General features: G+C 68.0%; 1 protein-coding gene across 2 annotated transcripts; it reads left to right on the forward strand.

Moving 5' to 3' along the window:
* Positions 1–1672: 1672 nt before the first annotated feature.
* On the forward strand, positions 1673–22409 carry LOC140902182 (C-Jun-amino-terminal kinase-interacting protein 4-like). Of its 2 annotated transcripts, XM_073321986.1 has the most exons (27): positions 1673–2919; positions 3642–3762; positions 4498–4568; positions 4905–4978; positions 5310–5385; positions 5802–5925; positions 6141–6222; positions 6782–6882; positions 7224–7275; positions 7823–7975; positions 9564–9615; positions 10277–10407; positions 11013–11066; positions 11182–11316; positions 11468–11597; positions 11766–11849; positions 15048–15098; positions 15661–15817; positions 16537–16702; positions 17092–17172; positions 18046–18113; positions 18189–18337; positions 19205–19376; positions 19512–19622; positions 19899–20045; positions 20448–20561; positions 20917–22408. In XM_073321986.1, exons 1-27 carry the CDS (start codon positions 2626–2628, stop codon positions 21015–21017), a joined length of 3051 nt encoding a protein of 1016 aa, XP_073178087.1. In that variant the 5' UTR covers positions 1673–2625; the 3' UTR covers positions 21018–22408. The 2 variants fall into 2 exon arrangements, with proteins under 2 accessions (XP_073178087.1, XP_073178088.1); XM_073321987.1 differs by lacking the exon at positions 15048–15098 and having other exon boundaries at positions 20917–22409.
* Positions 22410–22584: the final 175 nt, after the last annotated feature.

A 22584-nucleotide genomic window follows, 5' to 3' on the forward strand; every position in this document is an offset into this window, starting at 1 on the left:
AGGATCGGATCCGGTACTGAGCTGGGAGGGGTCCGCTAGGAGACAGGGAGAAAAACCACAACCCCACCCCACCCATCCTCCCAGAACCTCCCCCCACCTACCCAACCCCCCAGAGCCTCCCTCACCTGTCCCCTGCCCATCCCCCCCAGGACCTCCGCCAACCTGCCCATCCCCCCAGAGCCTCCCTCACCTGCCCCTTGCCCATCCCTCCACAGCTCCCCCACCTGCCCCCTGCCCATCCCCCCAGAGCCTCCCCATCTCCCCAGAGCCTCCCTCCACCTGCCCCCTGCTCATCCCTCCACAGCTCCCCCACCTGCCCCTTGCCCATCCCCCAGAGCCTCCCCCCACCTGCCCCCTGCCCATCCCCCCAGAGCCTCCCCCCACCTGCCCCCTGCCCATCCCCCCACAGCCTCCCTCACCTGCCCCCTGCCCATCCCCCCACAGCCTCCCTCACCTGCCCCCTGCCCATCCCTCCACAGCTCCCCCACCTGCCCCTTGCCCATCCCCCCAGAGCCTCCCCCCACCTGCCCCCTGCCCATCCCCCCAGAGCCTCCCTCCACCTGCCCCCTGCCCATCCCCCAGAGCCGCCCCTCACCTGCCCCCTGCCCATCCCCCCAGAGCCGCCCCCCACCTGCCCCCTGCCCATCCCCCCAGAGCCTCCCCATCTCCCCAGAGCCTCCCTCCACCTGCCCCCTGCTCATCCCTCCACAGCTCCCCCACCTGCCCCTTGCCCATCCCCCAGAGCCTCCCCCCACCTGCCCCCTGCCCATCCCCCCAGAGCCTCCCCCCACCTGCCCCCTGCCCATCCCCCCAGAGCCTCCCTCACCTGCCCCCTGCCCATCCCTCCACAGCTCCCCCACCTGCCCCTTGCCCATCCCCCCAGAGCCTCCCCCCACCTGCCCCCTGCCCATCCCCCCAGAGCCTCCCTCCACCTGCCCCCTGCCCATCCCCCAGAGCCGCCCCCCACCTGCCCCCTGCCCATCCCCCCAGAGCCTCCCCCCACCTGCCCCCTGCCCATCCCCCCAGAGCCGCCCCCCACCTGCCCCCTGCCCATCCCCCAGAGCCGCCCCCCACCTGCCCCCTGCCCATCCCCCCAGAGCCGCCCCCCACCTGCCCCCTGCCCATCCCCCCAGAGCCTCCCTCACCTGCCCCCTGCCCATCCCCCAGAGCCGCCCCCTGCCCATCCCCCCCAGAGCCTCCCTCACCTGCCCCTTGCCCATCCCCCAGAGCCGCCCCCCACCTGCCCCCTGCCCATCCCCCCAGAGCCTCCTCCCACCTGCCCCCGCCCATCCCCCCATTCGACCTTCCAGCCCCACTTCTCCCCGCAGCTCCAGTTGTCCCAGCCGCAGGCTCATGTGATCCCCACATCATATGATCCAAGGTTAATCCCCCCCCCCGCCTCCGAGCTGGTCCCTCCTCATTGGCCTTCCGGGGCGCTTCCTCCAATCCCCATTGGCCACTCCTAACGCCCGTTGCCCTCTGGGCCCCGCCCTCTCACCCCCCAAGAGTCCGCGGGGCGGGTCTAGAACCCTGAGACCAGCTGGAGCCGGGTAGTTGGCAGCTCCCCCACGTGGGTCGGGGGCGCCTGGACAGAGCGACGGACAGAGCCCGGTGCTGGGGGGGGCGGGGCGCCGGGGAGGGGGTTGGGGGGCGGGAATCCTTGACCCTAAACCTCTTCCTGTGTTGGGGAGCGACCCCCATCTGCTTTAGCTCCCCGGCATTTGGGGGGCTGGGTGTGGGGGGCAGAGGAGGGTGTGGGGGGATCCACTGTCTCCCAGATCTGCCCCCCCGGCTGGGATCTACCCCCCACACCTCAGATTCACCCCCCATTTCCCAGGGGGCGGGGAGAGAAAACTTTTCTCCCCTTCTGATCTCCGAGGTGGAAACTTCCGTGTTTCGGGGGCGGGGTTGTCACGTGGAGGGGTTCCCGAATTTATAAAGTCGGGGTGTCCCGTCCCCCCTTGTCCAGTCCGGCGGGGGGGAGTTCAACTGTAACCCTTCCCCCGCATTGGGAATCAAAAGGGGAAGTGTGGGAGGGCAGGGAGCAGGAGGGAGCGGCTAGGCCCCCCCGTTACGTTCCCACTCAGAAATCCAGTTGGGACCCCCCCACACACACACCCTGGACCCCCCAACCCCAGACCTCTGGAAATCAGGAATTCTGCCCCCTATTGAGCTCCCTCAAAGAGGTCTGGTGAGTGACTTTGATTCTCACGAACCCCCCCATCCAGTTAACTGAACCTGACCCCCCCACCTCGCTGCCCCTCATTTTTTAAAATCGCTGATTTTTTTTTAAACTTTGGCCCTCCCAAAATAACCCAATTTGGGGGGGGTGTGAAAACTTTTAAAAAACGTTTTCCCCTAGATACCCTGCATTCCCCAGGATCCCCCCCATCACACTTCCACACCCCCCCCACCCCAGGACTCCCCTCACACCCCCGGGTGCCCCACCTCTGGCTTTGGCCCCTTCTGGGGGCAGTGGGGGGGTGTTTAAGAGCCTGGGAAACAGAGGGGTCCCCCGTTGGTCAGAGCTAGAGCGGTGGTGCCTGGATCCCCTGATTGGGGTGCAAGAGGGCAGGCTGCCTTTGGAAGACGGGGGAAGGGGGCTCCAGGGGAGGGGAGCAGGGCATGGAGGAGATTTTCGGGGAGGAAGGGGAGTCGGCCTCCCCTGCGCTCTGCGAAGAGCTGGTTTCGGGGCTGGCCGCGGGGCTGTATGGAGAGCTGGAGCGGCTAGTGGGGGCCTACGGGCGGGGGGCAGTGGCCGGGCTGCTGCCCCAGCTGGTCTCAGTGCTGGAGGCTCTGGAGCGAGCCGGTGGGCAGATCCGGGAGCGGGATGAGGCGCTGGAGCTGCTGCGGGAGGACCAGCTCGGGCTCCTGGGCCAGTACGAGCGGGAGCGGGCCGGGCGCAAGAGAGCCGAGGAGGTGAGGTGCCCCCTGAGCCGGACCCACAGCCCCCCACCCCATCCCCTGCCCAGCGTCCCCCAATCCCGACCCGCAGCCCCCTGATCCCAACCCGCAGCCCCCCACCCCATCCACCACATGGCGCCCCTCAATCTTGACCCACAGCATGGTGCCCCCTGATCTGGACCCACAGCCCCCCACCCCGTCTCCTGACCAGCACCCCTCAATCCTGACCCGCAGCCCCCCTGTGTGGTGCTCCCCAGTCCCAACCCACAACCCCCCACCCCATCCCCCGCATGGTGCCCCTCGATCCAGACCTGCAGCCCCTCCACCCCATCCCCCACATAGCTCCTCAATCCCGGCCCGCAGCCCCCCCCCGCACGGCACCCCTGGATCCCGGCCCGCAGTCCCCCCCCACACGGCACCCCTGGATCCCGGCCCGCAGTCCCCCCCCACACGGCACCCCTGGATCCCGGCCCGCAGCCCCCCCCCCGCACGGCACCCCTGGATCCCGGCCCGCAGCCCCCCCCGCATGGCACCCCTGGATCCCAACCCACAGCCCCCCCCCGCACGGCACCCCTGGATCCCGACCCGCAGCCCCCTCCTGTACAGCGCCCTTGGATCTTGACCCGCAGCCCGCCCCTGCACGGCGCCCCTGGTTCCCGACCCGCAGCCCTCTGTGCTGGGGATGCAGTCTGGCGCCCGGACTCTTGGGTTCGCTGCCAGTGGCCTGTTCTCTGCAGCGCTACATGGAGCTGGAGGACGCGGTGGAGCAGGAGCGCAAGGGTCACAGGGCCGCGCTGAGCCGGCTGGACGGGCAGAGCCGGCGGCTGGAGGACAAGGCCCGGAGCTACGCAGACCAGTGTGAGGGCCGGAGAGCGGGCCGGAGGCGCTGGGGGGTCGCAGGGCTGGAGCGGGGGTCAGGGAAGAAACAGAGGGTGGTGAGGGAGCCCGGGGGGGGACAGTGCCAGGGCTGGGGGGCATCCAAGGGGCTGTGGGGTCAACAGGAGGGGGACTCTGGGGGGAGGCTCCCCCCACTGGTGTCTCAGCATAGTTAGGGCCCTACCAAATTCACGGTCCATTTTGGTCAATTTCACAGTCATAGGATTTTTAAAATAATAAATTTTGTGGGTGAAAGCAGACAAAAGACCAGATTTCACGCAGGGGGACCAGATTTCACAGTCTGTGATGCATGTGTCGTGGGTGTGAACTTGGGAGGGCTCTAAGCATCAACCTAGAAACCCTACAGTAACAAAGCGGGGATCCCCGGAGACCCTACAATAACAAAGCAGCCTCGGTAACTGAGACCAGATGAGATCAAACAGCAGCAGCTTGGGCCCTGGCGTCTCCCCGACGGGTTTTTCCGGCTCCCCAAGACCGGGGTGGTGGGTGGGTGTGGGCTGTGTCAGAAAAGGGGGGGTTCCTGTGCCAAGAGGCACAGGGTGAGGCCCTGCCCCCTCACTGGCCCCACCCCCTTACTCTGAGAGGGTTGGTGGCAGCATGGGGGCTGGCTGGGGCAGGGGACAGCAATGGGGGCTGGCTCCCTGCAGACTCAGGATGGGGGGGTCACTCGCTTCTCTCCCCCCCCACCCCCGGCAGTGGCCAGCTTGGAGGAACAGAAAATTGCCTTGCTCAAGGAGCTGTCAGCCCTGGCCCAGACCCACGGCAAGGTGAGACCCCCCGGCCCCCACGGCCACCCCCTGCTGGCCCCATCCCCACAGCTGCCCCCTGCTGGTCCCGGGATCCCATGACTCCTACTGGCCCCACGCCCCATGGCCCACCCTTGGCTGCTCCCCCCCAGCTGCCCCATGCTAGCCCTGCCCCCCATGGATCCCCACACCTGCCCCTGCTGGCCCTCCCAGCCGCCCCCGTCACTGCCCCTCCTGGTGCCCCCTTGTGGCTGGATGTCGCCCCGCAGGACTGGGTCACGTTAGGGGTGGGGTCGGGGGGAGGGCGAGCGTGTTGTCCATGAGGGGCACTAGCCCCCACCCCCTTGTCATTGGCAGATGGTTCAGAGCTACAAGGAGCTGAAGGCCCTGACGATGCCACCCCCTGCCCCTGTGGCCCCCCAGCCCAGCAGGTATTAGTCACAGGGGGTGGCAAAGGGGCTGGGGGGGCACTGTGCTGTGAGGAGGGGGGGCTCAGCAGGGGGGCGCTGGGTTGCGGAGAGCCGGGAGGGGTCTGGGGGGGAGTGCTGTGCCGGGGAGAGAGGGGGACGGTGTGTGATAGGGAGGGGGCTCTGGAGGGGGGGACTGGGAAGCTGGGAAGGCTCGGTGGGGGTGCCAGGGTGTGTTGGGAGCTCAGGGGGTGGGCACCAGGGAGGGAGGGCAGCTCGACCCACAGGGAGGGGGCTCAGGCAGGGAGTGGGGGGGTACCGTGGCGAATGTCTGACCTTTGACTTCTCCCCCCAGTGCTGCGTCCGACCCCCACTGGCCTCCCCTGTTTCTCCCCAGCACCTCGGACCCTGGCTGCCCCGGACCCCCCAAGGTGGGTCCCCCGCATTTGTGCAGTGAGTTGCTGAGGGCGAGATGGGCTGCTGGGCTGACCCCTCTACCCCCTGAGGGGGTATCTATGGGGCAGTGGGGAGCTCGGAGGAGTTCAGAGAAGGGAGCTATGGGGGAGATTCTCCTGGGGGGATACATTTGCGGGGGGGGAGGAGGGTTGCCCTGGATTAGGGGGTTCCCCTGGGGAGTACCTTGGCAGAAGGGGGTTGCTGTAGTGGGTAGGGGCTCCTTCATTGTTCATGGGGGGCTGGTGGCTTGACACCTTTCACCAGGGTGACCTGGCTCCAGGCCTTCTCCCAGAGCAAGGGGAGGGGGCACCCCAATATCCAGTGAGGGGAGTCCCTTCTCCCTGACTCGGCCTGCTCCTCACCCCGTCTGTGTCTGTTTTGGGGGGTATAGGGCGCTGCGGAGGTTCCAGGCCCAGCCCCGGTGGAGGGGACCCCTGACCCCCTGCAGGACGGGGCAGGCCCCACCGGGAACAGCCACCCGCTGGCTCAGGAGCTGCCCCTGCCCACCAGAGACGGTACGGAGAGTGTGTATGTGGGGCCCAGGGCCTCTCCCCTCTAGGGGGCGCTGGCTCCCATCCAGCTGCAGGGCAGGGACTGGCTGGCTCAGGGGGGTAGGGAATGGGGCCTTTCCGGGGGCAGCGGGGTGCGGGGGGGGGGGGCTGGCTGTCTCGGGGGTGTGGGGGTAGCTGGCAGATTGGGGAGCCAGCAGTTTTGACTTGTCTGTTTCTAGGCTTCCCGCAGAGGTGCCAGGACTTGGCCGAGATCTTGAGCTCCACCCTGGAGTTGGACCGCACTCCAGATCTGCCAGCCAGGTAAGAGGGCCAATGTGCCCTGTGGCAGGCCCGGAAACATCCCCCCCACAGCCCCTGTTTCTCTTCATGAGCCCGGCACCGGGGGAGCCCCCAGTTCCCAGAACATCCTGTATGCCCACAATGGTACTCCCATTCCGGGCACGACCCCTTTCCAGTGCCAGTCTCCGCTCCATGGCTCCGATCCGGTGTGTGCCTGTCCCTCTCCTGTCCCCCCAGCACGGGAGGCAGCCAGATCGGGCTCGTGGGGCTGCAGTGAAGCAGGGGAAAGATCCAGCCTGGGGCGGGTCTGGGGAGTTTGGGAGTTGGGATCTGGCATGAGCAGTGTCCGATTCCCGGCTTCGCGTGGCCGGCTCTTACAGCCCGTGGCCAGCCCCCCAGCCCCAGCGCAGACGTACCTCCCAGCCGGGCAGGTAAACTGAGGCACAGGCTGGGGGAAATATCCTCCCCTTGCCATGTTCTGGTTCTAATCCATCCGGCCCCCAGCGCACTGTCTCCACTGCGGGGGAGGATCTGGGGGGTGTGTGTCCCGGCTCTGACTGGGGGTGTCTCTGCCCCGCAGCCCCCCAACCCTCCAACGCAACATGGAGTCGCTGTTCGCTGAGGTGTCAGGCCTGAGCCTCGAGCTGCTGGGGGACGTGGACGAGGGGGCCGATCTGCAGGGTAAGCTCAACGCCCCCCCCAGCCTGGGCCGACCCTGGGCCTGGTGCCCACCCTTCCCCGACCCCTTTCCCTCCCCATCCCTGCACCAGTGTCTCTCTCTCACCTGCTTCCTGCCCAGCTGGGCATCAGGTCCTGCCCTGCCCAGCCTTTGGGCACTGTCCCCAACTCCCAGGCTGGGATATGGCCCCCACATGCCCGCAGCACCAGGCCACGGGTCTCACTCCCAGGATCCAGCCCTGGTGCCCCCATGTGGCAGAGCAAAGGGAGGCGTTGGGCCCTAGGGACTGGGGGGTTTGGGGTGGTCAAACCTGCCCCCCCACATTGACTCCCCCTGTCTGCAGGTGACGCCGTGCAGACCCTGATGATGGAGAACGCCGAGCTCCGGGATACCAGGTAAGAGTCCCCTGAACCACCACACCCCAGCCCTGTTAGAGCCTCCGCACCTCCCCAGCTCTTACTGTGTGGGGGACCCCGAGGAAAGCCCCATCCCTGGGGATCTGAGTGGAGACCCAACAAACTTGATTCACAGTTGTGGGGAAAGGCCCTGGGGCCAGATGGGAGCTGGTGCCCCCTAGAAGGGAAAGGCCCCGAGCCCCATTCCCCACCCCCCTGAGCCAGCCAGTCCCCGTCCTGGGGCCAGATGGGAGAGGCAAAGGCCCCGAGCCCCATTCCCCACCCCCCTGAGCCAGCCAGACCCCGCCCTGGGGCTGGATGGGAGCTGGTGCCCCCTAGAAGGGAAAGGCCCCGAGCCCCATTCCCCACCCCCCTGAGCCAGCCAGTCCCCGTCCTGGGGCCAGATGGGAGAGGCAAAGGCCCCGAGCCCCATTCCCCACCCCCCTGAGCCAGCCAGTCCCCGCCCTGGGGCCGGATGGGAGCTGGCGCCCCCTAGAGAGGAAGGGGTGCGGACGGCCCGGGCGGCGCTCACTGTCGCCCCCTGCAGGCTGGTGCTGGACACTGCGCGCCGACACCTCATTGCCCGGGTGGAGGAGCTGACGGGCGAGCGGGAGTCGCTGCGGGGGGAGCGGGACAGGGCCGCCGAGGCCCTGAGCCGCTGCCAGGGGCGTCTGCGTGAGACCGAGCAGGATCTGATCGGGTGAGACTGGGGTGGGGGCGGGGCCGGGGGACACAGACCCCGTGGGGTGCCCCCGGCTGGCTCTCTTCCTGCCGTGCCAAGCAGGTGACCCCTCCCGGCTCCGTGGCACGCGGAGACACGCCCAGCTAAGCCACTCACGAGCCACACGCAGGCTGAACACCCTCCCCCCCCCCCACTCAACGTCTTTGGCCCCCCCAGTGTTCTCGTTGCCTTCAGGGTGGGTGGGGCAGGAGAGAGGCCCTGGGCTGATGTCACGGACCCCAATTTATACCCCCAGGCCAGGGGGAGTCAATTGTTTTGTGGTCAAGGTGCCAAATTTCTTGGTCCAAATCCAAATTCCGGAGAAAATAATAAAACAATCGCAATTATCATTATCGTGGGCGGGGTGGGAACCCCCAGTTGGGGAGGCTAGTCCCCAGCCCCACCCCTTTTGCCTGAGGCCCCGCCCCGACACTGTCCCTTCTGGCCCCCCTCACCCGCCAGCGTCCTGAGCGCCCCCAGGCAGAACTAACCCCGAGCACTGGCCCGCTCACCCCACCTGCCCTGAGCCCCAGGCCGCTGGCCTCCCCGGTCCAACCTGAACCGCCCGCCAGCCGGGCTCTGAGCTCCAGGCTACAGCCCGAGCCTTCGGGGGACAGGGGAAGCGAGGGCGGGGCCTTGGGGCGGAGTGGGCGGGGCCTTGGGGCGGAGTGGGCGGGGCCACAGCCTGGGTTCGGGGAGGCGTGGCTTCCTCTGGCCTATTATACCCGCTCCCCAGGGTCATTATAAAAAGTAAAGCAAAAGATTTTGGGGTCGGCTCCAAGGCGTCTGGGGGTCCGGATTGGTCCTGCAGCCTCTCGACTGCCCCTGCCCCGATCCGTGGGCGCAGAGAGGTACCGGCGCAGACGGGGGTCGCGGGGTCGCTGGGCCCTGCTGAGATGCTGTGGGGCAGGCCTGTGGGGCGAGCGGATCGTGGGCCATCAGCACGTAGCAGGCTAGATCGGTCCTTTGTCGCCAGCGAGCCCGGTCTGGGCGTCTCCCAGACTCCCGTCGTATTTCAGTGACACACACGGCGAACTGCTGAATATGTGGGCACAGGGTGTCATTTTGGGGTACAGGGTGTCACAGGGCCCCCCCCAATGACACCGCCTTCCTCCATGTCCCTCTGTGTCCCAGAGCCCGCAGGCCTAGGACCCCCAGCCCAGCCTGGATTGGGGCCCCCTCTTGTCCGAGTCCCCCAACGTCCGGCTGCAGGGGGTACACACCAGGGTCTGACCCCTCCTGACCCAGGATGGGGAGGTCTGAGCCCCATTAAAGGGGTGATGGGTACAGGTGGGTTTTGAGGACCCAAGATCTCGTCCCATTGTCCAAAGCCAGTTTGGGGGCCCTAAAATAATCTTAACCCTCCCCCCAACCCAGGATTTGACAACATCGGCCCTGGGCTCCTCACCCCCCAGCTCTGCCGTTGCCCCTTAATCCTGACCTGCAGCCCCGGCTAGCCCATCCCTGGGCTCCCCACAGCTCTGCTGGTGCCCCTCACTCCCGACCCGCAGCGCCGGGCTCCCCACTCTCAGCTCTGTCCCCAAATTGTTCTTTCCCCTCGTTTTAGGATTCGGCAGGAGCTGGAGGAAATCAAGAAGCAAAACAGTGACGACGCTGAGGTACGAGATGGAGGGGAGTGGGGTCTAGTGGTTAGAGCAGGGAGGGCTGGGAGCCAGGATTCCTGGGTTCTCTCCCCAGCTCTGGGAGGAGAGTCGTGTCTAGCGGTTGGTGGGGGGGGGAGCTGGGAGCCAGGATGCCTGGGTTCTATCCATGGTTCTAGTGGGCATAGGATCCCCTTGCTACCCCAGGCATGGCGGCAACCCTCAGGGGGGGCAGCTATGGGGGAGAACAGTGAGCTCCCCTCTCACTTCTCCATTGCTCTGGCCTAGCAGCTGACCCACGGGCCGGGCGGGGGCAGGGGGGGAGACTGCCTGGAGACGGGGCTGGAGGGTTGTAAATCGGGGCGCCAGTGACTCCCACTGGCTAGGGAGAGACACAGAGTCATCGGCCGCCCGCTGGGCGCCTGGGAAGGCAGAAAGTGGGCAAAGGGGACCCTCCCCTGGGAGGCATGTGGGTCAGAGCAGGCCAGCAGAGGGGAGGCTGGGAGCCGGACGCCTGGGTTCTCTCCCCGGCTCTGGGAGGGGAGTGGGGCCTGGTGGTTAGAGCAGGGGGGGGCTGGGAGGCAGGACTCCTGGGTTCTCTCCCCGGCTCTGGGAGGGGGGTGGGGTCTAGCAGCGGGGTGGGCGGGGGGCTGGGGGTTATCAGTGACTCCTGTGGCAGGTGGAGGCCCCGGCCTCGCAGCGGAAGCGGTTCACGCGGGCAGAGATGGCGCGGGTGCTGACCGAGCGCAACCTTTACAAGGAGCGGCTGATGGAGCTGCAGGACGCCGTGAGGCGCACGGAGCTGCTCCGGTGGGAGACCCTGACAGACGGGCCCCTCTGCTGGGGTGGGGCGGGGGCTGGGGACCCAGGGACCCCTCGCCTGGCACCGGGACACGGCCCCTCTGCTGGGGTGGGGCGGGGGCTGGGGACCCGGGGACCCCTCGCCTGGCGCCGGGACGCGGCTCCTCTGCTCGGGTGGGGCTGGGGACCCGGGGACCCCACGCCCGGTGCCGGGATGCGGCCCCTCTGCTGGGGTGGGGCTGGGGACCCGGGGACCCCTCGCCCGGCGCCAGGACGCAGCCCCTCTGCTGGGGTGGGGCCGGGGACCCGGGGACCCCTCGCCTGGCACCGGGACACGGCCCCTCTGCTGGGGTGGGGCTGGGGACCCGGGGACCCCACGCCCAGCGCCAGGATGCGGCCCCTCTGCTGGGGTGGGGCGGGGGCTGGGGACCCGGGGACCCCTCGCCCGGCGCCGGAATGCAGCCCCTCTGGGATGGGGGGCAGGAGCTGGGTATTCGGGGATCCTTATTTAAACTCCTTTGTAAGCCGCTCATGTCAGGCTGGGGCGGTGGCCTGCCCAGCCCCTGGCACGGCCCTGCGGGCCCCTGACACACGACTTTGTTTCCTCCCTTCAGAGCATCTCGGGAGGTCCAGGCGGCTCAGATGAAGAAATCGTCCTTCTGGAAATTGTATGTCCATTACCCCCCCAGCCACTGCCGCCCCCCCCGTCCCCCCCAATTCCCCCCGCTGGGCGTGGGCCGCGTTCTTCGCGAAGTCTCTGAGCTGCTTGTTTTCTCTGCGTAGCTTCGACCGGCTCTTCAGCCCCAGCGACTCCCCTGAGCGGGTCCCGGTGTCGCCCCCGGTGTCTGAGCACAGGGGCAACGGGGGCAGGGCGCCCTCCACTGTGAGGTACCTGCCCCTCCCCGCCTCCCCCACAGAGTGAGTATGGACGGGCGGCCCCAAGCGCCGGACAGGGGAGGGGGTGGAGGACGGCACCCCCTAGCGCGAGGCGGGGGAGATGGGGCAGTGACGGGAGGAGGGCAGACGGAGGGCGATGCCCGCTAGTGTCTGTGTGTCTCTCTGTCCCCAGCACAGGGGAGCCCCCCAATCTCTCCCCTCAGCAGCAGAAGCGGGACCTTTACCGCCAGATCCGCTCCCACATCTGGAAGCAGCACGGCCGGGCCCCGGTTCACGGCTGGAGCCCCCCGGCCGTCCCCCAGGTAATTGCCCCCCAGAGTGCCGGGAGCTGGAGGGGTGGGGGTGGAGGTGGAGGAGGGGCAGTGATTGGGACACACTGTCCCTTTAAATCCCCAGGGATGGAACGGTCAGGACGAGGTTTGGGGGGGCGGAGGGGCCCCGCGGCTGAGCCCAGGCCTCTCTCATTGCAGGTTCGGGCGGAGCAGGCTGAGGGCCAGGACCTGCCCATGCTGGCGCAGCTGCGGCTGCTGGACCAGAAAGATCCCAGCACCAAGGTGAGGTGAGGGGCTCAGCAGGAGGCGCTGGGCTGCAAGGAGCGGGGCAGGGGCTCAGCTGGGGGCACTGGGGCTGCGGGGAGTGGGGCGGGGGGCTTGGCGGGGTGGGGGGCTGCAGGGAGCGGGGTGGGGGGCTGCGGGGAGTGGGGCGGGGGGCTTGGCGGGGTGGGGGGCTGCAGGGGCACTGGGGCTGCGGGGAGTGGGGCTGGGGGGCTTGGTGGGGTGCGTTGTGCTGTGGGGAGCGGGGTGGGGGGCTCAGTGGGGGGCGCTGGGCTGCAGGGAGCGGGGTGGGGGGCTGCAGGGGCACTGGGGCTGCGGGGAGTGGGGTGGGGGGCTTGGCGGGGTGGAGGGCTGCAGGGAGCGGGGTGGGGGGCTGCAGGGGCACTGGGGCTGCGGGGAGTGGGGTTGGGGGGCTTGGTGGGGTGCGTTGTGCTGTGGGGAGTGGGGTGGGGGGCTCAGTGGGGGGCGCTGGGCTGCAGGGAGCGGGGTGGGGGGCTGCAGGGGCACTGGGGCTGCGGGGAGTGGGGCGGGGGGCTTCGGGGGGTGGAGGGCTGCAGGGGCACTGGGGCTGCAGGGAGTGGGGCTGGGGGGCTTGGTGGGGTGCGTTGTGCTGTGGGGAGCGGGGTGGGGGGCTCAGTGGGGGGCGCTGGGCTGCAGGGAGCGGGGTGGGGGGCTGCAGGGGCACTGGGGCTGTGGGGCGGGGGGCTGCAGGGGCACTGGGGCTGCAGGGAGTGGGGCGGGGGGCTTGGTGGGGTGGGGGGCTGCAGGGGCACTGGGGCTGCGGGGAGTGGAGCTGGGGGGCTTGGTGGGGTGCGTTGTGCTGTGGGGAGCGGGGTGGGGGGCTCAGTGGGGGGCGCTGGGCTGCAGGGGCACTGGGGCTGCGGGGAGTGGGGCTGGGGGGCTTGGTGGGGTGCCTTGTGCTGTGGGGAGCGGGATGGGGGGCTCAGTGGGGGGCGCTGGGCTGCAGGGAGCGGGGTGGGGGGCTGCAGGGGCACTGGGGCTGCGGGGAGTGGGGCTGGGGGGCTTGGTGGGGTGCGTTGTGCTGTGGGGAGCGGGGTGGGGGGCTCAGTGGGGGGCGCTGGGCTGCAGGGAGCGGGGTGGGGGGCTGCAGGGGCACTGGGGCTGTGGGGAGTGGGGCGGGGGGCTTGGTGGGGTGGGGGGCTGCAGGGGCACTGGGGCTGCAGGGAGTGGGGCGGGGGGCTTGGTGGGGTGGGGGGCTGCAGGGGCACTGGGGCTGTGGGGAGTGGGGCTGGGGGGCTTGGTGGGGTGCGTTGTGCTGTGGGGAGCAGGGTGGGGGGCTCAGCAGGGGCGCTGGGCTGCAGGGAGCGGGTGGGGGCTCAGCAGGGGACGCTGGGCTGCAGGGAGCGGGGTGGGGGGCTGCAGGGGCACTGGGGCTGCGGGGAGTGGGGCTGGGGGGCTTGGTGGGGTGCGTTGTGCTGTGGGGAGCGGGGTGGGGGGCTCAGCAGGGGCGCTAGGCTGCAGGGAGCGGGGTGGGGGCTCAGCAGGGGGCGCTGGGCTGCAGGGAGCGGGGTGGGGGCTCAGCAGGGGGCGCTGGGCTGCAGGGAGCGGGTGGGGGCTCAGCAGGGGGCGCTGGGCTGCAGGGAGCGGGTGGGGGCTCAGCAGGGGGCGCTGGGCTGCAGGGAGCGGGTGGGGGCTCAGCAGGGGGCGCTGGGCTGCAGGGAGCGGGTGGGGGCTCAGCGGGGGATGCTGGGCTGCAGGGAGCGGGGCTGGGGGGCTTGGTGGGGTGTGTTGTGCTGTGGGGAGCGGGGTGGGGGCTCAGCAGGGGGCGCTGGGCTGCGGGGAGCGGGCGGGGGCTCAGCAGGGGACGCTGGGCTGCGGGGAGCGGGCGGGGGCTCAGCGGGGGGCGCTGGGCTGCGGGGAGCGGGCGGGGGCTCAGCGGGGGACGCTGGGCTGCGGGGAGCGGGCGGGGGCTCAGCGGGGGGCGGGGTGGGGGCTCAGCGGGGGACGCTGGGGCTGCAGGGAGCGGGTGGGGGCTCAGCGGGGGACGCTGGGGCTGCAGGGAGCGGGTGGGGGCTCAGCGGGGGGCGCTGGGCTGCGGGGAGCGGGGTGGGGGCTCAGCGGGGGGCGCTGGGCTGCGGGGAGCGGGGTGGGGGCTCAGCGGGGGGCGCTGGGCTGCGGGGAGCGGGTGGGGGCTCAGCGGGGGGCGCTGGGCTGCGGGGAGCGGGTGGGGGCTCAGCGGGGGGCGCTGGGCTGCGGGGAGCGGGTGGGGGCTCAGCGGGGGGCGCTGGGCTGCGGGGAGCGGGTGGGGGCTCAGCGGGGGGCGCTGGGCTGCGGGGAGCGGGGTGGGGGCTCAGCGGGGGGCGCTGGGCTGCGGGGAGCGGGTGGGGGCTCAGCGGGGGGCGCTGGGCTGCGGGGAGCGGGGTGGGGGCTCAGCAGGGGCACTGGGGCTGCGGGGAGCGGGTGGGGGCTCAGCGGGGGGCGCTGGGCTGCGGGGAGCGGGGTGGGGGCTCAGCGGGGGGCGCTGGGCTGCGGGGAGCGGGTGGGGGCTCAGCGGGGGACGCTGGGGCTGCAGGGAGCGGGTGGGGGCTCAGCGGGGGGCGCTGGGCTGCGGGGAGCGGGGTGGGGGCTCAGCGGGGGACGCTGGGCTGCGGGGAGCGGGTGGGGGCTCAGCGGGGGACGCTGGGCTGCGGGGAGCGGGTGGGGGCTCAGCGGGGGGCGCTGGGCTGCGGGGAGCGGGTGGGGGCTCAGCGGGGGGCGCTGGGCTGCGGGGAGCGGGGTGGGGGCTCAGCGGGGGGCGCTGGGCTGCGGGGAGCGGGGTGGGGGCTCAGCGGGGGACGCTGGGCTGCGGGGAGCGGGTGGGGGCTCAGCGGGGGGCGCTGGGCTGCGGGGAGCGGGTGGGGGCTCAGCAGGGGACGCTCTCCCCTGGCGGTCAGGGCTGGTCCTGTTGCCCCAAGCTGGCACTAAGCTGGCAAAGGTCTACAGGTACTGAAACACCAGAGTAACCATCCCCTGCGCCCCACCCCAGAGGTGGCTGCATCTCAGTGCTGGGCGAGGGATCCCTGTATAACCAGCCCCTGCGCCCCACCCCAGAGGTGGCTGCATCTCAGTGCTGGGCGAGGGGTCCCTGTATAACCAGCCCCTGCGCCCCACCCCAGAGGGGCTGCATCTCAGTGTTTGGGGGGGCCAGCAGTGGGGCTGGGTCCGACATCTCATCCCCGCTCTCTCCCTCCCTCCCAGTTGTGGTGTGCCGTCGGGATGGGGGTGCCTAGGACAGACGGCGGGGACTCGGTTAGTGTCGGGCGCGCAATCCCTCCCATCTCTGCAGTGGTCCCTTCCTTTGCTCCCTGATGCCAGGGATGGATCCGGGGACCCCTTCCCTCCCCCCCCATGTGGGAGAGACCCCATGTCTCCCTGGTTGCGGGGGTGGCATGTGGGGCACTTGCCCCCTCCACGGCAACCCTATTTGGTGACCCTTCCTGCCCCTTCGCTTTGGGATGGTCCCCCCCAAAGTAGAGGAGACTCCCCAAACCCCCACTGTTCTCTGAGTGTGGAGCACAGACAGGGGGGCCTATTTTGGGGCGTGCCCTGGCCCTCTTCTTCTCAATCTAGGGGGAGACCTTGCCCCTTGAGCTAATGCCGTACTTCAGGGCACCTCCCCTTTTTATCCCCAGGGGACTTTCAGTGGGGTTCAGTGGGTCTTGGGGAGCCTTTGTCAATCAGTGCTAAGCCCCGCCCCCCTGAGGGGAGGGGACAGTGTGGGGAGGTGTGGGGTCCCCCTCCCAATAGGTGCCCGGCTTTTGGATCCCTGAGCCAGCCTTGCAGAGTGCGAGCATCTGTGTGTCTCCCCCAGGGGGCACCCCAGCCTGCCCCACCGAGCCTGGTGTGGGTCTGCTCTGGGACACACTCGGCCAGTGAGGTCACAGTGATGGATGCTGCCCGCGCCAACCTCGTCCTGGCCCAGTTTGTGCTACCCAACACCCATGTGCTGTGTGCCGCCTGGCTGCCCGGTGAGTGTGGGGCATAGGGCTGGGGAGGGGTGGGGGGCAGCTGTATGGACCACAATGGGTGGAGGGAGCTGTATGGACTGGTGTGGATGGAGGGAGCTATATGGACCGGGATGGGGGCTGTATGGACTGGGGTGGATGGAGGGGGCTGTATAGTCCGAGGCGGATGGCTGGAGGGGGCTGTATGGCCTGGGATGGGAGCTATATGGACCAGGATGGGGGCTGTATGGACTGGGGTGGACGGAGGGGGCTGTATATTCCGGGACAGATGGCTGGAGGGGGCTGTATGGACCGGGATGGGGGCTGTATGGACTGGGGTGGCTGGAGGGGGCTGTATATTCCAGGACTGATGGCTGGAGGGGGCTGTATGGACCGGGATGGGGGCTGTATGGACTGGGGTGGCTGGAGGGGGCTGTATATTCCAGGACCGATGGCTGGAGGGGGCTGTATGGACCGGGATGGGAGCTATATGGACCAGGATGGGGGCTGTATGGACTGGGGTGGACGGAGGGGGCTGTATATTCCGGGACAGATGGCTGGAGGGGGCTGTATGGACCGGGATGGGGGCTGTATGGACTGGGGTGGCTGGAGGGGGCTGTATATTCCAGGACTGATGGCTGGAGGGGGCTGTACGGCCTGGAAGAAGGATGCTGTGCTGCGCAGGTTATACAGGTTGTATACGGCCCTAGCTTCCATGTCACGGACCTGGCTGTCCCTCCTAGGTCACCGGCCACCCAGTGCCGAGAGCATGGAGCTGGAACCCGAGATCCTGGAAGACCCCCTGGCCCCCGACCCCCCAGAGCTAGAGGAGGAGATGGGGACCCTGGACGCGGACAGTGATGGTATTGGCACCACGGACACTGTCTGGCTGGGCACCCAGGAGGGCAGGTACGGAGACACCCCTGTATACCCAGCCCCCGCGCCCCACCCCAGAGGGGCCGCATCTCAGCACCGAGTCCCTGTATAACCAGCCCCCGCGCCCCACCCCAGAGGTGGCTGCCTCTCAGCACCGGGTGCGGCATCCCTATATAACCATCTCCCCCTCCCACCGCCCAGAGGGGCCGCATCCCAGCGTCAGGTCCCCGTGTACCCAGCCCCCGCGCCCCACCCCGGAGGAGCCACATCTCAGCGCCGAGTCCCTGTATAACCAGCCCCCACGCCCCACCCCCGGAGGAGCCACATCTCAGCGCCGAGTCCCTGTATAACCAGCCCCCTTGCCCCACCCCAGAGGTGGCCGCATCTCAGCGCTGTCCCAAGCTGTCATGCTCTTCCTCCAGCATTTCCATCTATTCAGCTGGTTCTGACTGGCGCCGGTGCCTGCGGACCGTGCAGCTGAAGGACGCCGTGCACAGCGTAATGTGAGTGTGGGGCTGGGCCCGGGGGGGACAACGGGGGCGTCGGCCAATGATTCTTGCATTGGCCGGGTCAGTGGCCGGGTCGGCAAGAGCCAATCCAGGCGTGGTGACATCCTGTCTTGGGCCAGCTGCCGTTGGGAGAGAGACCCGCTCCGGAGCTTTCCCAAATAGGGTGGCCCAGTTGCGTTGGCCGTATTCCTCGAGGTTTCATCCCATGACACAGTCTTGAATTCAAGATTCGTGTGAAATTCCTGGAGACTCCAGGACGATCCGGGAGCATTGGCCATCAAGAGATGTGGGTCCGACACGAGCAAATGCCTCCCCCAACCCAGCTCTCGGATGACTATTTCCTTCTATCGAGGTTGAGAAATGTCCAGCTTGATCACCGGTCGTGACCTGACTTGTCAGCATCGGGCGTCAAACTCGCCCGGGAAATGGCCTCAAAGAGGACCCTCATTAGTTCCCCAGCCGCGTTAGCCAGACTTGGCCTCTGGAATCCTGCCAGCTGCTTAAAAGTCGGGTGCGCCTGCGATTGCCCGCCACGTTTGTCTCCGTGCCCGTGGGGCCAGCCCTCGCGTCTGTCAGGGCCCAGTGCAGGGTGCTCCTGGCAGGCATCAGGAGCCCTCTGGCGACGGGTTCCTATGCGGCCCAGGTCCCTGTTGGGCCGGGGCGACCCGCCCCATGTCAGGCCGGCGGAGGTCCGTGGCCACTCATGACCGCTGTGAGCCAGGCTGTCGGGTGATTGCAGGTGCTGTACCCTCGGGCTGGGGGCCTTCACCAAACTTTGGGCCGCCCCAGGGCATGCTGGGGTGTGGCCCTTGGCGTGAGTGGCCTGGCCGCCCGCTCCGATTGGCACGCGCTCTCTCTCTCTTACAGCCACGCCCAGGGCCGTGCAGTGGCTGCACTGGGGAACGGGACCGTTGTCGTCTTCCACCGGGACGCCAGTAAGTACCAGACCCCCCATCCCCAGCTCCCCGCAGCCCCCTACCCCACTCACTCCTCTCCCTTGCCCCCTGCAGCTGGCTGCTGGGACCTTCAGCGCCCCCGGCTGCTGGACTTGGGGCGCCCCCACCAGTCCATCCGCTGCGCGCTGGCCGTGGGGGGCCAGGTCTGGGTTGGCTACCGCAACCGGGTCTACGTGGTGGAGCCGCGCAGCGCCAGGGCCCAGGTGAGGTGCAGGGGGGGGTGGAGCCAGGTTGAGGAGCCGGGGGTCGGGGGGTTCACTCAGAAGGGAGCGAGGGATCATGGAATCCAGAGGTGATCTCATGGGACCCACTTAGAAATAGTGGGAGATCCTGGGGATCTCCTGGGATCCACTCAGGTGGGGGTGCGGCACACCGGCAGGATCAACTCCTGTGGTGATAGTAGATCTATATGGAGATCTCATGGGACCCTTTCAGGGGGGCGGGGATCGACTTGGGTGATATCAGTACATCTCCTGGGATCCACTCAGATTGTGTTGGGGGGGGTCTATGGGATCTTGGGGGAATTGACACGTGATGGAAGTAGGTCTTATGGGATCCACTCATGGGGTTGGGGAGCCATGGGGTCCTGTGGGGTCAATTCAGGTGACACTGGTAGATCTCATGGCATCCACTCTGGTGGGGTGGGGTACTCGGGCAGGAGCATGTGGGATCGACTCTTGTGATATTAGTAAATATACGTGCTGATCTCATGGGATCCACTCCGGTGAGATTAGGGTATCCACGGGGTTGCATGGGATCAACCCCGGTGGTATCAGTAGACCTGGTGAGATCCACTCAGGTGGGGTTCAGGGAACCATGGGATCCTGTGGGATCAACTCAGGTGAGGTTGGTGGATCTTGTAGGATCCCCTTGGATGAGCATGGGGGGGTCATCTCAGGTGATCTTGCAGGTCCACTCCTGCCATGGGGTTCCAATGGGATCTTGGGAGATCGATTGGCTCAACTAGGCTGGGGATGGATTCGGCATGCCCTCATGGGTCCGATTCAGGGGAGTGAGGGATCTGCCAGCCCTGCCTCCAGCCCTTCGCTCTGCTCCCCCCCACCCCCCAGTGGTACTTTGAGGTGACCGGGCACCCCGAGAGCCAGGTGAGGCACATGGTGTTGGCGGGCGACGGAGTCTGGGTCTCGGTGCGGCTGGACCCCACCCTGCGCCTCTTCCATGCAGCCACGGGCCAGCCCCTGCAGGAGATCGACCTGACACCCTTCGTCCACAGCATGTTCGGTGAGTGGCTCGGGGAAGTGGGGGGAATGGGGCGTGGGGCATTTCCCCTGTGGGGGGCGCCAGCTCCCATCCGGCCCCAGGGCAGGGACTGGCTGGCTCAGGGTGGGGTCTCATCACCCCCGACTCTCTCTCTAGGCCCGAACACTCTGGGTTTCTCCCTGCACGTCTCGGCCCTGGGCTGCTTCTCCCAGCGGCTGTGGATCGGCACAGCCAGCGGCACTGTCTTGACCGTGCCCTTCGCACCGGGTGAGTTGGGGTGCTTGGGGGAAGGGGGTCTCCTAGGCATGGCTCAGATCCCACGGCCAGCCCAGCCCTGCTGGTGTGAGGGGGGGAGAGGGGCGCGGGTGTGTGTGTTTCTCCGGGATCCCATGGGCAGTGGGGGGGAGGAGGGGGCCAGTATCCTGCCCAACTGGGATGGGGGCGTGGGGGGAAGAGGGTCCTCAGTTAGCCTGCTGGGGGCAGGGTCTCTGCAGGCCACACCCCCAAAGCTCTGACCCTCCCCATCTCTCCTGCCCTCTTCAGAGTTCTCAGGGCACTCAGAGCCCCCCCCAGCCACGGGGTCCCAGCCAGGCCCCTCGCCTGCCAGCACCCCCTACTGTGCGATGGAGAGCGCCCAGGCTTCCTACCACGGGCACCGTGATGCCGTCCGGTTCTTCGTCTGCATCCCAGGTACCTGCCAGGATGCCTGGGTTCTGTCGGCTCTGGGAGGGGAGTGGGGTCTAGTTGTTAGAGCAGGGGGGCTAGGAACCAGGACTCCTGGGTTCTCTCCCTGGCTCTGGGAGGGGAGGGGGGGTCTAGTGGTTAAAGCAGGGGGGCTGGGAGCCTGGAGGCCGGGGTTCTCTCCCTGGCTCTGGGAGGGGAGTGGGGTTTAGTGGTTAAAGCAGCGGGGCTGGGAGCCTGGATGCCAGGGTTCTCTCTCTGGCTCTGGGAGGGGAGTGTGGTCTAGTGGAGATGGGGGGGCTGGGAGCCAGGATTCCTGGGTTCTCTCCTCACTCAGCTGCAGCCCTGGAGCGCTCCCTAGAGGTAGTTTCTGGGGTAACAGCTTGTCTTTCCTTCTCCCCCCCCCCCAAGGCTGCCTTAACCCTTCGCTGGCCAGGAGCAATAGCCAGGAGGAGCGGGCTGGGCAGAAGCAGCCCACAGCTTTGGTGCTGAGCGGAGGAGAGGGGTATATCAATCTCCGGATTGGTACGTGCCTCGTGGGGTGGTGGGAAACAGCGCTTCTGTGAGGGTCTCCAGATACCCAACCCCCGCCCCACCGCACCGCACCCCACCCCACCCCATCCCATCCCAGAGGGGCCACGCCCAGTGCCAGGCAAGGGGTCCCCATATACCCAGCCCCCACGCCCCAGCTCAGAGGTGGCCATGTCCCAGCACTGGGCGAGGTGTTCCCATATACCCAGCCCCCGCACACCATCCCAGCATCGGGCAAGGGGTCCCCGTATACCCACGCCCCACCCCAGAGGTGGCCACGCTCAGCGCTCGTTGTGGGGCGCCCCTGGGGCTGCTGTGACTCTTTTTCTCTCTCTCTCTCCCTTCACAGGGGATGACACGGACGATCAATTTGGGGACCTCTTGGTGGCCAACCCCCATCTGCGCCGCTCGGTGCGCAGCCACCTCATTGTGTGGCAGGTCCAGGCCTGAGGCTGGGGTGATGGTCACAGGCGCTGGGCCCGGCCTGCCCTGTGAGGGGCACTGTCTGCCCCCTGGGGAGCCACTGTGTCCACCCCATCACACTCAGATACCAGCTCTGGGCTTGGGGGGTAGATCTTCCAGCTCCGGGGCTGAGTTAACCGCCTGCTGCCCAGGGTCAGGATGATGCTGTGACCCGAGTTGCTGGTGTTCAGTGGCTGCCGAGGGGGCTGGGGCGGGGGGATAATTGGCCTGTCTCCCTCCAGCCCCCCACCCCATCCATCTACTGGATCTTCCCCATGTCCCTTTGCAGCTGCTGCCCCCACCCCCGTTCCCTGCCAGTCTGAGCCCCCCACTGACACCTGCCCCACACCTCACCAGAACCCCTGGCCCTGCCCCCTTTCCCAACCCCCTCCCAAACTCCCCTTCCCACCTTGCCCTGCCCCTGCTAGACCAGCCCCTCCTCACCATGTCCCCCCCCGACTGTCCCCCACATGCCCCCCCCCAACAAAGCCCCCCCATCACAGCTCTGTCTGTCCCACCTTCTGGCCCTCCCTCGCAGCAGGGGGACCCCACCTCCAAGCCTGGCTACTGTAGCTCCTCTGTGCCTTTTAAAGGGGGGCGGGGCCACTGTCACACTCAGGAGTATAGATGGCAGCTGCCAAATATTGTTTACAAGCTCCGCCCTCCCTTCCAGGACCCATACATGTCTCAGGGCCCCTCCCCCTGCTGCCACCTAATTTACATCCCTCCCCTCTGGCTGCACAGACTCCGCTCTTCCTGGCAGGCTTCACCCACATCTCAGAACCCCTCCCTCTTTTGTCCTTTTACATGCAAAGTGGGTGGGGTAGGGTGGAGTCCTTGGCCCTTGGGTTCTCTCCCTGACTCTGCTAGATCCTCCCCCTGCTCTGTGCCTCAATTTCCCTTCTGTGCACTGGGGCAGTGGATCCCCAGGCCCTTTCCTTGAGGCTTTAGGGCTTGGAGCCTGGCCCTGAAACCACCCAATGGAATCCATACTGACCTTAAGCCAGGGGGTTGGGGGTCTCCTTGTACCCGCCCCCCCGCACTGGAGACACAGGGGGGGCAGGCTAAAGGGGCTTTTTCCCTGCACTGAGTTACCCCTACCACAGCTCTTCACTGGGGTTATGCCAGCTGCCCCCTCCCCAGGGCTTCTCTGCCTCGTGGGGGGCACAGGCATGGGGTGCCCCATTGCTGCTATACGCTCAGGGTTGGGCTCTGTCCCATCTGTGAGTCTGTCTGAGCCACGCCACCCCCGGCAGTGTCTGGGAATCTTTCTGTGGGACAATTTCTAATAAAGCTTTATTTTTCTGGGCTAAAATGTTGTTAGGGTGGTACGCAGTGAGCCGGGGGGGCTCCCATCTGGCCTGAGGGCAGGGGTCTGGCTGGTTCAGGGCACTGGCTCCCATCCAGCCCTGGATGGTGGGAGGAGGGGAGGAACTGGCTGGCTCAGGGGTGTGGGGAATGAGGCACCCAATCTGGCCCTAGAGTGGGGGGAGCTCCCTGGTGTGCAGGGTAGCAGGGATTGAGGGGCTGGGGGAGTGGTAGGCTGAGAGGGGGA

Source organism: Lepidochelys kempii, chromosome 23 (assembly GCF_965140265.1).
Source record: "Lepidochelys kempii isolate rLepKem1 chromosome 23, rLepKem1.hap2, whole genome shotgun sequence".
Lineage (NCBI taxonomy): Eukaryota > Metazoa > Chordata > Testudines > Cheloniidae > Lepidochelys > Lepidochelys kempii.